We start from the raw sequence: 13,015 nt of genomic DNA on the forward strand, positions 1-13,015 counted from the left end.
AAAAAAAAAATAATAATAATTTTTAGAATTATTTTTCCCAGAATTATCTTTTTGGGATTTTGATTTTCAGGATTTTAAATTTTAGGGATTTTGAGCTTTCAGGATTTCAAATTTCAGGATTATGTCTTTCTGGATTATGGCCTCAACACATCACTAGACCAGCCCAATTCAAGGGGAGGGGAAAGAGATGGGAAAAGAAATATGGATGTATGGGAGGAATTGTTGGCAGCCATCTCAGGGTCAGTCTACCAGCCTGCTCAGCACATTCTCAGCAAGTGACTGGTGACACTTATTACCTGTTCAGAGGATGCATGCTTTTAAACAGTACCTAAGCTATAAGTCAAAGAACTGAATGTTTAATGTAGACGTTCAAACATGAGTAATAAATATTGCTAGTTTCTAATTTGAGGAGTGAGAAGATAAAAGTACTATATATATACTTTTATTAAAAAATATATTTTTGTGAGAAGATAAAAGTACTATATATATACTTTATATAGTATATATATATATATATACACTTTATATAGTATATATATATATACTTTACTTTTTGGCCGGGGTTGGATTTGAACCCAACACCTCCAGCATATGGGACCGGTGCCCTACTCCTTTGAGCCACAGGTGCCACCCAAAAGCACTATTTTTATTTCCAGAAAACCTCAACAAATACTTATTGAGCCTCCCATTATGTACTCACTTTGCTAGGTGCTGGGAAGAAATTCAGAACTATGACAACACCTTAAGAGCTGTGTGACCCAGGGAAAGTCATTTAACTTCTTAGCACCTGTTTGCTCATCTGTAAAAAAATAAGGGGCAACATCCAAGGGCCAAGTATAGTACGTGGCATGTAGTAGTTACTTCTAAAGAAAAGTGTTACTTTCTTTTATCTTCCTCAAAAGGGTACTGGGCATGGCATCTCTAGCTTTGCTCCCTGTTTTACTGGTATTAACTTATTTGGACAGGTTCTGCTCACATGATAGAGGCTGATGTCCTTCTTCCAAATGATGGATCAGAGCATGGCCAGCCAATAATGGCCCACCCTCCTGAAACAAACAGTGATAATACCCTACAGGAGTGGCTGACTCAAGTTATGAAAAGCAGTAAAGGCATCAAGCTGGATTTCAAGAGGTATTTGTACAAGTGTGTTCAATTTTCTGGTTGTTAAAGAATAACGTTAGGGAGAAAAAAGTAATAGTGGCATATATCCATGCCTGACTACCTATTTTTGTACTTTATCCAAACTGAAAATGAACTTGTAGACTCTAATGTTTCCAGAATAGATGTAAGACCCACTAAGTTGTTTACTAAAATTGCTTTTTGAAGGCCCTTAGAGGCTAAAGTTAGGTTAATTTTCATAAAGGAATCTATCGTAAATTACCACTGTGATAACAGGTAAATTTAAAATATTACTTTTTTAAAAGGTAGTACAGGAGAGTGAGAGTTGGAAGAATTTTGTTCAGGTAATTAATGTATATCCTATTTGATTTATGTATTATATTTGTAAAGAAAATTATTTGAAAGTCTTTAGTAATTCCTTAACAATACATTTTGGAGGCATTAGTAATGAAGAGCAAGATTAGGAGTCAGTTCCTTCACTGTGGCCTTCACGGTAAGTTACTTTTGTGGCATTTTGGCCGTACAAGTGTTATAGACAAAGCCAGGAACCCACTCTGCTGCCACAGAAGCACACCATGAGCCTGTATTATGTGTTTTGATAGAAGGCAGCTAGGATTGCCAGTAGAGTAGCATTTTGAAGTTGAATTATCTCAAGAAATTAAGGAGTTGGTTCTTTGTAGAGTTTTTTTTCTTTTTTTCTTTTGAGACAAAGTCTGTCTTGATCCCTTGGGTAGAGTATACTGACATGATCATAGCTCACTGCAACCTCAAAGTCCTGGGCTCAAGCAGTCCTCTTACCTCAGCCTGCTGAGTTACTAGGACTACAGCACACCTGGCTAATTTTTTCTTTTTTTTTTTTTAAAGAGACATGGTCTTGTTACATTGTCAGGCTGGTTTCAAACCCTTGGCCTCAAATAATCCTCCCACCTTGGCCTCCCAAACTGTAGTATTTTTAAGATGACTCTAACCATTTGTTGTGTGGCAAAATATACCAATAAACCTCATTATACTGTTGGTAACTGAATGGATATATAAAATCTTGATATACAGGAATTTGGGTTGATAAGGACTTAGGAATTAAAGAACTATCTTGAGATCATAAACTTTTCAAGTGATGAATGGTTCAATTCTGTTTTATTGACAGAGAAACTTAGTCCTGGAAATGGTAAATGGTCTACTTAAGAACAACAGATAAGCTTTGATGGGCAAGTTAGAACCAGATCCCAGGGCTCTTAAGTAACACTGGAGCTAGTCCCGTGTTCTCTGTGCCGTGAAGTAAGGCATGTGATCTTTAATCCCTGATCACTTAAACTTTCAAATCTCCTTGCCTTGTCATGTGCTCAATTTTTAATAACATATTTGGAGGGGAATCTATTATATCTATTACCATTTTCCAGATGAGGCAGAGAGGGCTAAGTGGCCTGTCATGGTCACAGAGTTGGTCATGGAGAAGAGAACTGTCAGATTTTTGCACTCTTAACAGAATGCTGCGCTGCCTCCATAAGAGTAACTAAATGTTATCTTTGAGTCAAATTTTAGTAGTTTTTGTCTTGTGCTTCTAAGTTATTCTGTTTAATATACAAATACTAAGTAATACATTTAAAATTTTATCTAGAGTTTAACAAGCTCTCCAGTATTTTAGCAAAGAATTGTTTTCCCTTAAATGTAATTGTAAATAGTTTATTACAATTTTAAGTATGATTTTCATTTTATCTCCAATTTCTTGTGAAATTACTAGGAAAGTAAGATATTCATAAGTTTGATTTACAACGATAAATTTGATTCTTATTTAGGAAAAACAATCTATTCTAATTATGTCATTAGACTCGGCACCCATAGCTTAACGGTTAGGGTGCCAACCACATGCATGGGGGCTGGTGGGTTTGAACCTGGCCAGGGCCTGCTAAACAACAGTGACAACAATAACAAAAAAATAGCTGGGCATTGTGGTGGGCTCCTGTAATCCCAGCTACATGGGAGGCTGAGGCAAGAGAATCACTTAAGCCCAAGAGTTTGAGGTTGCCATGAGCTGTGACACCATGGCACTCTACCGAGGGGGACAAAGTGAAACTCTATCTGAAACAAAACAAAACAAAAAATTATGTTATTAAATCTGAAATGTTCAATTTTGAATCAGAAGTTTATTATATCTCAAACAAGAAGCAGTACAATTGGCCAGGCATGCTGACTCATGCCTATAATCCTACCCCTCTGGGAGGCTAAGGCGGATAGATTGCTTGAACTTCAAGACCAGCCTGAGCAAAGTGAGACTCCATCTCTACTGTAAATAATAGTTTAAGGCTCAGTGCCTGTAGCTCAATGGCTAGGGGGCCAACCACATACACTGGAGCTAGCAGGTTCAAATCCAGCCTGGGCCTGCCAAACAACAATGACAACTGAAACCAAAAAAATGGCCAGGCATTGTGGTGGGCACCTGTGGTCCCAGCTACTTGGGAGGCTGAGGCTAGAGAATTGCTTAAGCCCAAGAGTTTGAGATTGCTCTGAGCTGTGACACCATGGCACTCTACCCAGGGCAACATGGTGAGACTCTGTCTCAAAAATAAATAAATAAATAAAAATAATTTAAAAAAACCTAGCCAGGCCTTAATGTTGGGTGCCTATAGTCCCAGCTACTTGGGAGGCTGAAGCTAGAGAATTACTTAAGCCCAAGAGTTTGAGTTTGCTCTGAGCTGTGACACCATGGCACTCTACCCAGGGCAACATAGTGAGACTGTCTCAAAAATAAATACATAAAATAAATGAATAAAAATAATTTTAAAAAACTTAGCCAGGCCTTAATGTTGGGTGCCCATAGTCCCAGCTACTCAGGAGGCTGAGGGAAGAGGATCATTTGTGCCCAAGAGTCTCAGGTTGCTGTGAACTATGATGCCACAGCACTCTACATACAGCAACAGAGTGAGAGACTGTCTCAAAAAAAAAAAAAAGGCAGTACAATTAATCAAAGTATGCACCTAAACTCTTGCCTCAGTTTTGTCGTCTTAATGATAGCTTGTGTGTGCCAGCAGTGAAGAAGCCTGGAGAGTGAGTGGTGATGAAATCACAAAAGGTGTTTTCCACAGCAGGTTGAGAATTAAATATTTTTCCTTATAAGAAGAGATCCAAAGCCTGGAAGAAGGGGCAGTGAGTTGGTGTGCAAGGTCTGGTAAATTTGGTGGATGACAGAGAGTTTCCAGGTCCAGCTTCTATAGTTTGAGCAGCTTTGTGTGACAGTGTTGTCATGCAAAAGAGGATTGGCCTGTCTCTAGTGACCAGTCTTGGCTGCATCATCTCACAGGCATCTTCATCATTTGATCTAAGTGGTTGCAGTAGGCATCTGCTATACTTGACTGACTAGGTTTCATGAATGGGTAATAGTAGTGGATAACAGTGCTGGACCACTAACCAGACACTATCAGATTTTTTTGATAAATGTTTTATTTTGTTTTGAATATTTGGTTTTGGATTGTGTCCATCTTTATCCAGCCATAATGTCAAATGCTTGCAATTGTCAAAAAGAATCCATTTTTCATCACATGTAACAATATGGTGTAGAAATGATTCCTATTTATGTAGTGACAGCAAAGAAAAGCAAGCTTCAACATGATTTCTCTTCTGATGCTTGTTTAATTCATGCAAAACCCATCTATCCAGCTTCTATACCTTGCCAATTTGTTTCAAATGGTCCAATATTGGTGGAATAGCAACGTCAAATCTTGCTGCTAATTCACATGTAAATTGAGATGGATTCGCTTCCACTACAGCTTTCGGCTTCTCATTATCCACCTTGGTTGCCCATGTGGCTCATTTTCAAGATTAAAATGAGCAGAATGGAATTTGTCAGACCATCTATGTACGTACTATGCATTCATTAGCCACATCCTTCCCGAACACTTCATTGGTATTTCAAGCTATCTGCCCTGCGTTGGTTCTACAATGGAACTTATATTCAAAAATAACAGAAATTTTTGGCTCGGCTCCCATAGCTCAGTGGTTAGGGTGCCAGCCACATATACCAGGGCTGGCGGGTTCGAACCCAGCCTGGGCCTGCTAAATAACGATGACAACTACAACAACAACAACAAAATAGCTGGGCATTGTGGCAGTCTCCTATGGTCCCAGCTACATGGGAGGCTGGGGCAAGAGAACTGCTTAAGATCAAGAGTTTCAGGTTGCTGTGAGCTGTGACACCATGGCATGCTACCAAGGGTGACATGGTGAAACTCTGTCTCCAAAAAAAAAAAAAAAAGAATTTTTGACTTATCCATCCTTTACAAAAATTCCCCTAAAAAATATAAAAGATGATCAGAAGCCAAAATGTGTATTTGAAAGAATGAGGTTGTACCTTTACAACAACAGTAGCCACAAAAACACCACAAGAAATGTCAAAATGAAATGTTAGAGATATCAGTTGTCAAACTTAGTACTTAAGTACTGAGCTTGTATTCTTTTCTAGAGATTTAAATAAATACTACCGAAGTGCTATTTTAGGTCGTCTTCTAATCAGGACTTTCTTCTTCAAATAATCATCTTGGCAAAGCTTTTGGCACTTCCTCCTAGGAAACTTAATATGTGTAAGAATTGAGAACGATGGCTGTTGGTGTTTTGAATTAGAATTACATGGTATTTATACATTAATTTAGAAGGATATGTCATTTTGTAATGTGTGCAAAATTGAGTCTTCTAGGCTAGGGACATGGTGTATTTTGCAGTATACAGTATTTCTCTGTTATCTGTAGTTTCTCTTACCTGCAGTAAACTGTGGCCTAAAAATATCAAATGAAAAATTCTGGAAATAAACAATACATAAGTTTTAAATTGCACACATTCTGCATAGCACGATGAAATCTTATACCAGCCCACTCCATCCTGCCCGGAACATGAATCATCCCTTCCGTTTATCCGGTGTACCTACTCTATATGTGCTACTTGCCTGTTCATCACTTAGTAGCCATCATGGTTATGAGATTGACAGACCACAAAAAGAAGAAGGTTGAGTACAGTACAGTAAGATGTTTGGATAGAGAACGAGAGATCACATTGACTTACCTTTACTATAGGATGTTGTAATTGTTCCCTTTATTATTAGTCATAATTAATCTTTTAATGTGCTTAATTTATAAATTAAATGTTATCATAGGTATGTATTAATAGGAAAACCATAGTATATGTTGGGTTTGATACCGTCTGCTGTTTCAGGCGTCCATGGGGGTCTCAGAGTATATGCCCTGCAGATGAAAGAGGACTGACTACTGTACACTTTATTTTGCTGTTTGGAAAAGTTTATCCTCAATCCTTTTGTAAAAAACGTCTCAGCTTTTCTTCCAGAAGAATTTTAGAATTATTTGTCAAGTTCCAGCAAATAAGAACTACAACAACAAAAAGTTTTAGGTTTCTTAATAATGTTTAAAATTTTTAAAAATAATAAGTTTTGTTTTTCTTATTTCTCGTTAGGAAAAAATGTCATTACCCTGATCTACATTAGTTATAATTATAATATTTATAATAAAATGAAATATAATTATTAAATTCTTCATTATGTTCTGTATCACAGCTTTTTATGTTTAATTGCACAACACTTTGCACGTAGTAGGCACAGAATAGACACTGGTGGAATTTCTATTTTGGGAACAAAACACTGAGACTGGATTTTATCAGATGGCAAATCAACATTAAACAGCCGTCTCTCAGAAAGCATAAGAAGCTCCCTTCTTAAATATAAACTGGAAATTAGTGTTTAACCGTACCTCCACGTACACTAGATTTCATAAGAAAGTCCTTTCTGGAAAAAGAAGAGTTTGGCAAAAGACATGCATGGATTAGTTTAGGGTTTTTCCGTTGCTCCACCCATGAAAAGCAAAATCCTATGGGGACTTTGCTGCTGCTGTAGAACTTAGAAGTGTGCAAGCTTTGGAGTCACAGATACAAGTTGCTTGCTACCCAAAATGGGATTTTGAAAAAAGTACAGCGCCCAGAACTCAGAATTGTGGTTTTAACATAGTGTTGATGCAGGAAACATTTAAAACAGAGAAGTGACATATAAGTAAGAGTCTGAAAGGTCTCGCATTAGAGCGCGTTAATCCACTGAAATCTAGTGTATTTATTCAGGGGCAGAAGAGTGAGAAAAAAGAAGTCTTCCTCATGTGAGCAAAGTGGCACCTATAACCTTTGAAACAATTAGGATTTAGTCAGCCTATGTAATTTTTCCTTTAAAAAATACATACATACAGACTTTACTGGAAAACTATACTATTTATAACTGACTGTCTTCTGAATCTTTAAAGCCTATATTCATTCATAAGAGAATTAACTTGTAGTAAATATTGTGATGAAAGGCTGAGAAGTTTAGAGATGGATGTTGGAGGGGAAAACAGTCAGCAGCCCCTCCTCACGTTCCCATCTCTCTGAAGGGACTGCAGGTTTCTTGCTTCTCTTCTCTCCACTCCTTTTGGGCCTCTTACTTTAAGAAAAATAAAGGAAAGAGTGGAGCTTCTTTTTAATTTAAACTAAAATATGCTTACCAGAATCAGAGATACAGTACTTGGGTATTCAGAAATGTAGATTTCAGGTTATATTTCTCATTTACTATTTATACATTATCTGATGAACTATTATTTGTGTCTTTCTTAAATTATTTTCACACTGAGTGATCCTGATATAGAATTTTGAAAACTCTATATTGTCTACAAGTATTGACATTGTTCATTGTACATTTATAGAACCTTTGCAAATAATAATAAGAAATCAACATTTAGAGATATGGAATATGTGAGCTTTTCCTCTGGTGTGCGTTATCTTTGATTTTATTTAATTCATACATTATTATATTTTTTTATGAATTTGAGAGCATTAAAACCACTAGTCTAACAGAACTTCTTCTTACTGAATTTAGGATTATGTCTCATTGACAGCAAACTGTGTTTTTAGTCTGGCAGCTGTAGAACCATCCATGATGCTCTTGGAAAATGTGAAGAAGCATCTGAAGCGTCCTGTGTGGATTAATGCTGATATTCTTCCTGGTCCAAATGGAAATAGCAAAGTAGTAGATGCAAAACCATTTATAGATACTGTGACATCCTACTTTCCAGATGTGACATTGTCCCTGGGTTGGACAACAGGATGGCATCCTGAGAAAGTCAATGAAGGTGATAATTCTAATAACATATTCTTGTTGGTCAAATCAAAATATTCTCCAAATACAAAAAAAGCATCTTTAATACTAAAGCCCAAACACATCCCACAGATCTTAAGAGCCTAATGGAGAGAAACGCCTGACTCTACAGGCATTGCAGGCCCTTCTTTCTGTATGTATATTCAGTGGACTCTGTGTGTTGGTGACATCTGTCACCTATTACAGCTTCCATAGGAAACACTGGTTTGCAAGTTCTAGAATAACCAAACCTGCCTCTTCACATACTTTGAACAAATGCTGAGTTGGTAACTTTGAACTTATAAAACATTCTAGACTCTCTTTTATTTTTCTTTTTGCCATAGAAACCTTAGACCAGGGGTTTCTAACCTTTTTTTTTTCCTCTCTGTGAAACATTGGAAGAATAAAAGTTGTCTTGGGCCACACATTAAATACACAAACGCTAATGAAAGCTGATTAGCAAAAAAAGGTCCATGCATGCTTTTAGTGATATCCAACACCACATGTAAGCAAAAAAGTCTTCTCAAAATCAGCATTCAGCCTGTGGGCTGCAGATTGGACACCCCTGCCTTAGAGCAAGCTTCTTATGACAGGTGAAAAATTAATAATAAAAAAAGTGGTTGAAGACTGCAAGTTCTGCTCCCTGGATATTGGTAGGGGCCCTACCTGTAGTTGCTGAGAGCTTGTTGCCCTCATTATGCTCTCCTTGGCTGGACAGGGCAGAGGGGGCCATGAGACACTCCTCTTGGCTGGAGCCCTTCTTTCCTACATCTCCCTAAGATGAACCAGACACTCACCTTCTTCCTGGTTGAAACGTATTGTACCTTTGGATTTACCTCTCTGCTTACAGCCAGTAAGCAATCAAATGCTCTGGGACATCTGACCATGTGGTAAAAATAAACTAAAAATGTATTTAGGTCTTTTAGATATGTTAGCTTGTATCCTACTGTGTTCAGGGTATTCATTTTTTACTTATTTCTTATTAATATTTTCAGATGTAAAGTTTTAACATCCACCATGAGGTCAGAGTCTTTACTATTTAGTGAGTAGTGACATTTATTTAGGTTATGACTACCTTTTCTTTTCTTTTTTTATTTTTTGGAGACAGAGTCTCTCTATCTTGCTCTTGGTAGAGTGCCCTGGTGTCATAGCTCACAGCAGCCTCAAACTCCTGAGCTTCAGTGATTCTCTGGTCTCAGCCTCCCAAGTAGCTGGGGCTACAGGCGCCCACCACAGTGCCTGGCTAATTTTAGAGACAGGGTGTCCCTCTTGCTCAGGCTGGTCTTGCACTCCTGAGCTCAAGCAATCCGCCCTTCTTGGCCTCCCAAAGTGCTGGGATTACAGGCGTGAGCCACCCTGCCCTGCTTTCCCTTTTCTTGAAAAAGAAAATTTAACACAAATAGAAAAGCCAAGTTTATAGAGAATGATGCAGGTGGACCTAGGAACCTTAGAATGTTTGAAATAAATGAAAACATAGTAGCGTTAATTTGGGGGTTTTTTGTACTTGAGAGATTAGTGACATCTTTTTAGTGTTTTAATTTTCTGTATAAATTTGCTCTAGGTCACTGATGGCATGATTTTTTAATCTACATTTTCCATTCAGAGTATTTGCATGCATTAAGTGGTATTTTAATTCATTCTGAATCCAAATGGAAATTATTATGAATTACCTATGAATTCACCTGTGAATTTGTGAGTTATCTTTGGATTTACCTCTTTATAGGTAATTTAGTTTTTTATTTAATTGACTTTCAGATTTCAATCACAAAAGTTAAATTTCTTTCTTTTCATTTAAGGGTACAGTTGGACAATGGTGAAAGAGATGGAATATATCTGTAATGAACTAAATCAGCCCGTAACATTCCCGGTGAGAGCGGCATTAGTCAAGCAGTCTTGTTCTCAATTACTTTGGCTATTAAAGAAATCAAACAGGTATGTATTACCTACCGTATGGTAGGTGCATGTGAATGTCTGTGAAAGACAGAGATAGAAAAGGGCATGAAAATTGATTTCGTAAGGACTGTGTGTGTGTGAGAGAGAGAGAGAGAATTAAAACTGATTGGGTAAGTGCACAAACTCCCTCACTACATGGAAGCTCCTTGGTGAAGCTTAACTACTTAGCATTGCCTCCTTTACCCTGGTTTTCACAAAAGTTTTTGCATAGAGTAGGTGCCCAATAAATGTTAGTCATCTTTTGAAGTTTTTTCTTTTTTTTTTTTGGCCAGGGCTGGGTTTGAACCCACCACCTCTGGTGTATGAGGCCGGCACCCTACTCCTTTGAGCCACAGGCGCCACCCAATGTTAGTTATCTTTTCCATTATATTATATATCCACACAAAGTTTTGAGTGGATGAAATACTTTCCTTTTGAATTTCATCAAAATTTCAGAAATCATTTCCATGTAAAAATTTTATGATTTTAATAATAAAAATAAAAATTAACACAAATCAGTTGGACCACCTATTAATTATTAAGATGTATTATAAAAGCACAGGTATTGAGGGAGGATACCTGGAAAAAGGTCTAAGAGAACAGAGGTCTTCTCAAGAAGACCCCAAGGACACTCCTACAAGGTCTGCCGTGTGGTGACTCAGCTCTTAGGAATTTGTATAACTTAACATCCTGGGACCTGCAAACTAGCCCTTGTTTCTGCTTCTGTAAAAGCCCTCTTCTCCAGCTTGATTCAAACAGACTAATCAGAAAGGCACCCATGGGCTGGAACTTTTTGAATAGAGATAAAAAGGAGAAGACTGAGCCAGTTGGGGAGTGCTGCCATTTTGGACTCTTCTCTGCCATCACTCCACCAGCTGGAATAATGCCCTTCTTCTTTTAAACATGGTGTTTGGGTATTCTTTCTCTCTATTGGGCCTCATCTTCCTGCAACAATGTTAAAACCATTTTGGTACCTTTTTTTTTTTTTTAATAGACTAGTCAGTAGAACAGAAGGGAAAGTCCAAATCTATCATGGAACTTAGTATAGAAACAAGCTGATATTTCCAATGACTGGACCCAGAAGTTATCAATAACAGGTATTAGGATAACAGGCTATATAGGAAAAAACAATGCTGATACCTTTCCTTATTCCTTCCTCCAAAATAAATTCCAAATGAATTAAAGACTTGAACATCAAACAGTAAGTGAATAAAGAAAGAAAACAAGGGATGATTTTTTAATATAATTTCAGAATGGAGAAAACTTCTTAGTACTAAGGCATTAAACCCAGAAACTGTAAAAGGAAACTTTGATACATTCAAATACTTAAACATGGAAAGAATCTAGTAAAAAAACAAAAAACAAAAACCCTCCATATATATGTTAAGAATTGCAACAGTTCTAACAAAGACTTTTTTTGCAGATCATCCAGGAGAAGGCCCAGTGTAATAGTTCACTATGTTGGAGAGAGTAGAGGAAGCAGATGCTAATACATTGAAAGGAGTGTAATTTCCTCCAGTCATTTCCTTGGAGAGAAATTGGCATATACTCATGAATTTCACTAATAAGAGATTGTCTTACTAACAGAAGTTCATCAAAGCATAGAAACATAGCTACAGGGATTTTTTTTTTTTTTTTTTGAGACAGAGCCTCAAGCTGTCGCCCTGGGTAGAGTGCTGTGGTGTCACAGCTCACAGCAACCTCCAACTCCTGGGCTTAAGCAATTCTCTTGCCTCAGCCTCCCAAGTAGCTGGGACTACAGGTACCCGCCACAACGCCCAGCTATTTTTTGGTTGTAGTTGTTGTTTGGCAGGCCCTGGGCTGGATTTGAACCCACCAGCTTTGGCATGTGTGGCTGGCACTTTAGCTGCTTGAGCTACAGGCACCCAGCCAGGGATATTCGGGAAGCATTGTTTGTAGTATAAGATGGGAAGTGTTCTAAAATCTACCTATCAGGTAGTTGTGGTGGCTCATGCCTGTAACCCTAGCATTCTGGGAGGCGGAGGCAGGTGGATTGCCTGAGCTCATGAGTTTGAGACCTACCTGAGCAAGAGTGAGACCCTGTCTCTACTAAAAATGAAAAACTAAAGCAAGAGGATCACTTGAGCCCAAGAGTTTGAGCTTGCTGTGAGCTATGATGCCATGGCACTCTACCAAGGGTGACAAAGTGAGACTCTTTCTCAAAAAAAACAAAAAAAACCTATCCAAAACTGGTTGAATAAATTATGGTACACTTATTTGATGGAATATTATAGGCCTATTATAGATAATGCTTAAATCTCATGTTTTAAAATGGAATGATCTCTGAGATACATTGTTTAGCAAGTAAATTCAAATCCAAAATAATAGGTATATGATTCCATTTGCATGAGAAAAAATGGGTGTATAAAAAATTTATAGATGAATTAAACTTAGAGTAATTTGAAACAGTGGCTTCTAGCATTGTGTTTAAAGAGAAACATTAGATGGTACCAGACACTATACCAGTCAGTTTCTTATTTAAAACAACTGAAACTAATCTGGGGTAACTTAAGCAGAAATGATTTATTAGATTATGAGGAGACCTTCATTCTTACAGTATCCTGTGGGGCTCTGTGCCATTCTCTTGTTGCCAACCTGTCATTTATTTATTAACTCTTCTCTAGTTTTATTTGTTTTTGTTAGTGTCAGAGAAATGCACTGAAACCAGATAGCATGCTATGTTAATTTTTTTTTTTTTTTCTTTTGAGACAGAGCCTCAAGCTGTCCCCCTGGGTAGAGTGCTGTGGCATTACAGCTCACAGCAACCTCCAACTCCTGGGCTCAAGCGAGTCTCCT

General features: G+C 37.6%; 1 protein-coding gene across 3 annotated transcripts in view; it reads left to right on the forward strand.

Moving 5' to 3' along the window:
* The window catches only part of FAM151B (family with sequence similarity 151 member B), a 44,226-nt gene that overhangs the window by 16,858 nt on the left and 14,353 nt on the right, over nucleotides 1-13,015 (forward strand). For all 3 annotated transcript variants that reach the window (XM_023510931.1, XM_003785949.2, XM_023510932.1), the window contains 3 exons: nucleotides 966-1,131; nucleotides 8,044-8,261; nucleotides 10,063-10,198. In XM_023510931.1, coding sequence (XP_023366699.1) covers nucleotides 966-1,131; nucleotides 8,044-8,261; nucleotides 10,063-10,198 — 520 coding nt within the window. The remainder of the gene's footprint in view (nucleotides 1-965; nucleotides 1,132-8,043; nucleotides 8,262-10,062; nucleotides 10,199-13,015) is intronic.

This window comes from Otolemur garnettii, unplaced genomic scaffold, assembly GCF_000181295.1.
Source record: "Otolemur garnettii isolate 467f Iridium unplaced genomic scaffold, OtoGar3 scaffold00017, whole genome shotgun sequence".
Taxonomy (NCBI): domain Eukaryota; kingdom Metazoa; phylum Chordata; class Mammalia; order Primates; family Galagidae; genus Otolemur; species Otolemur garnettii.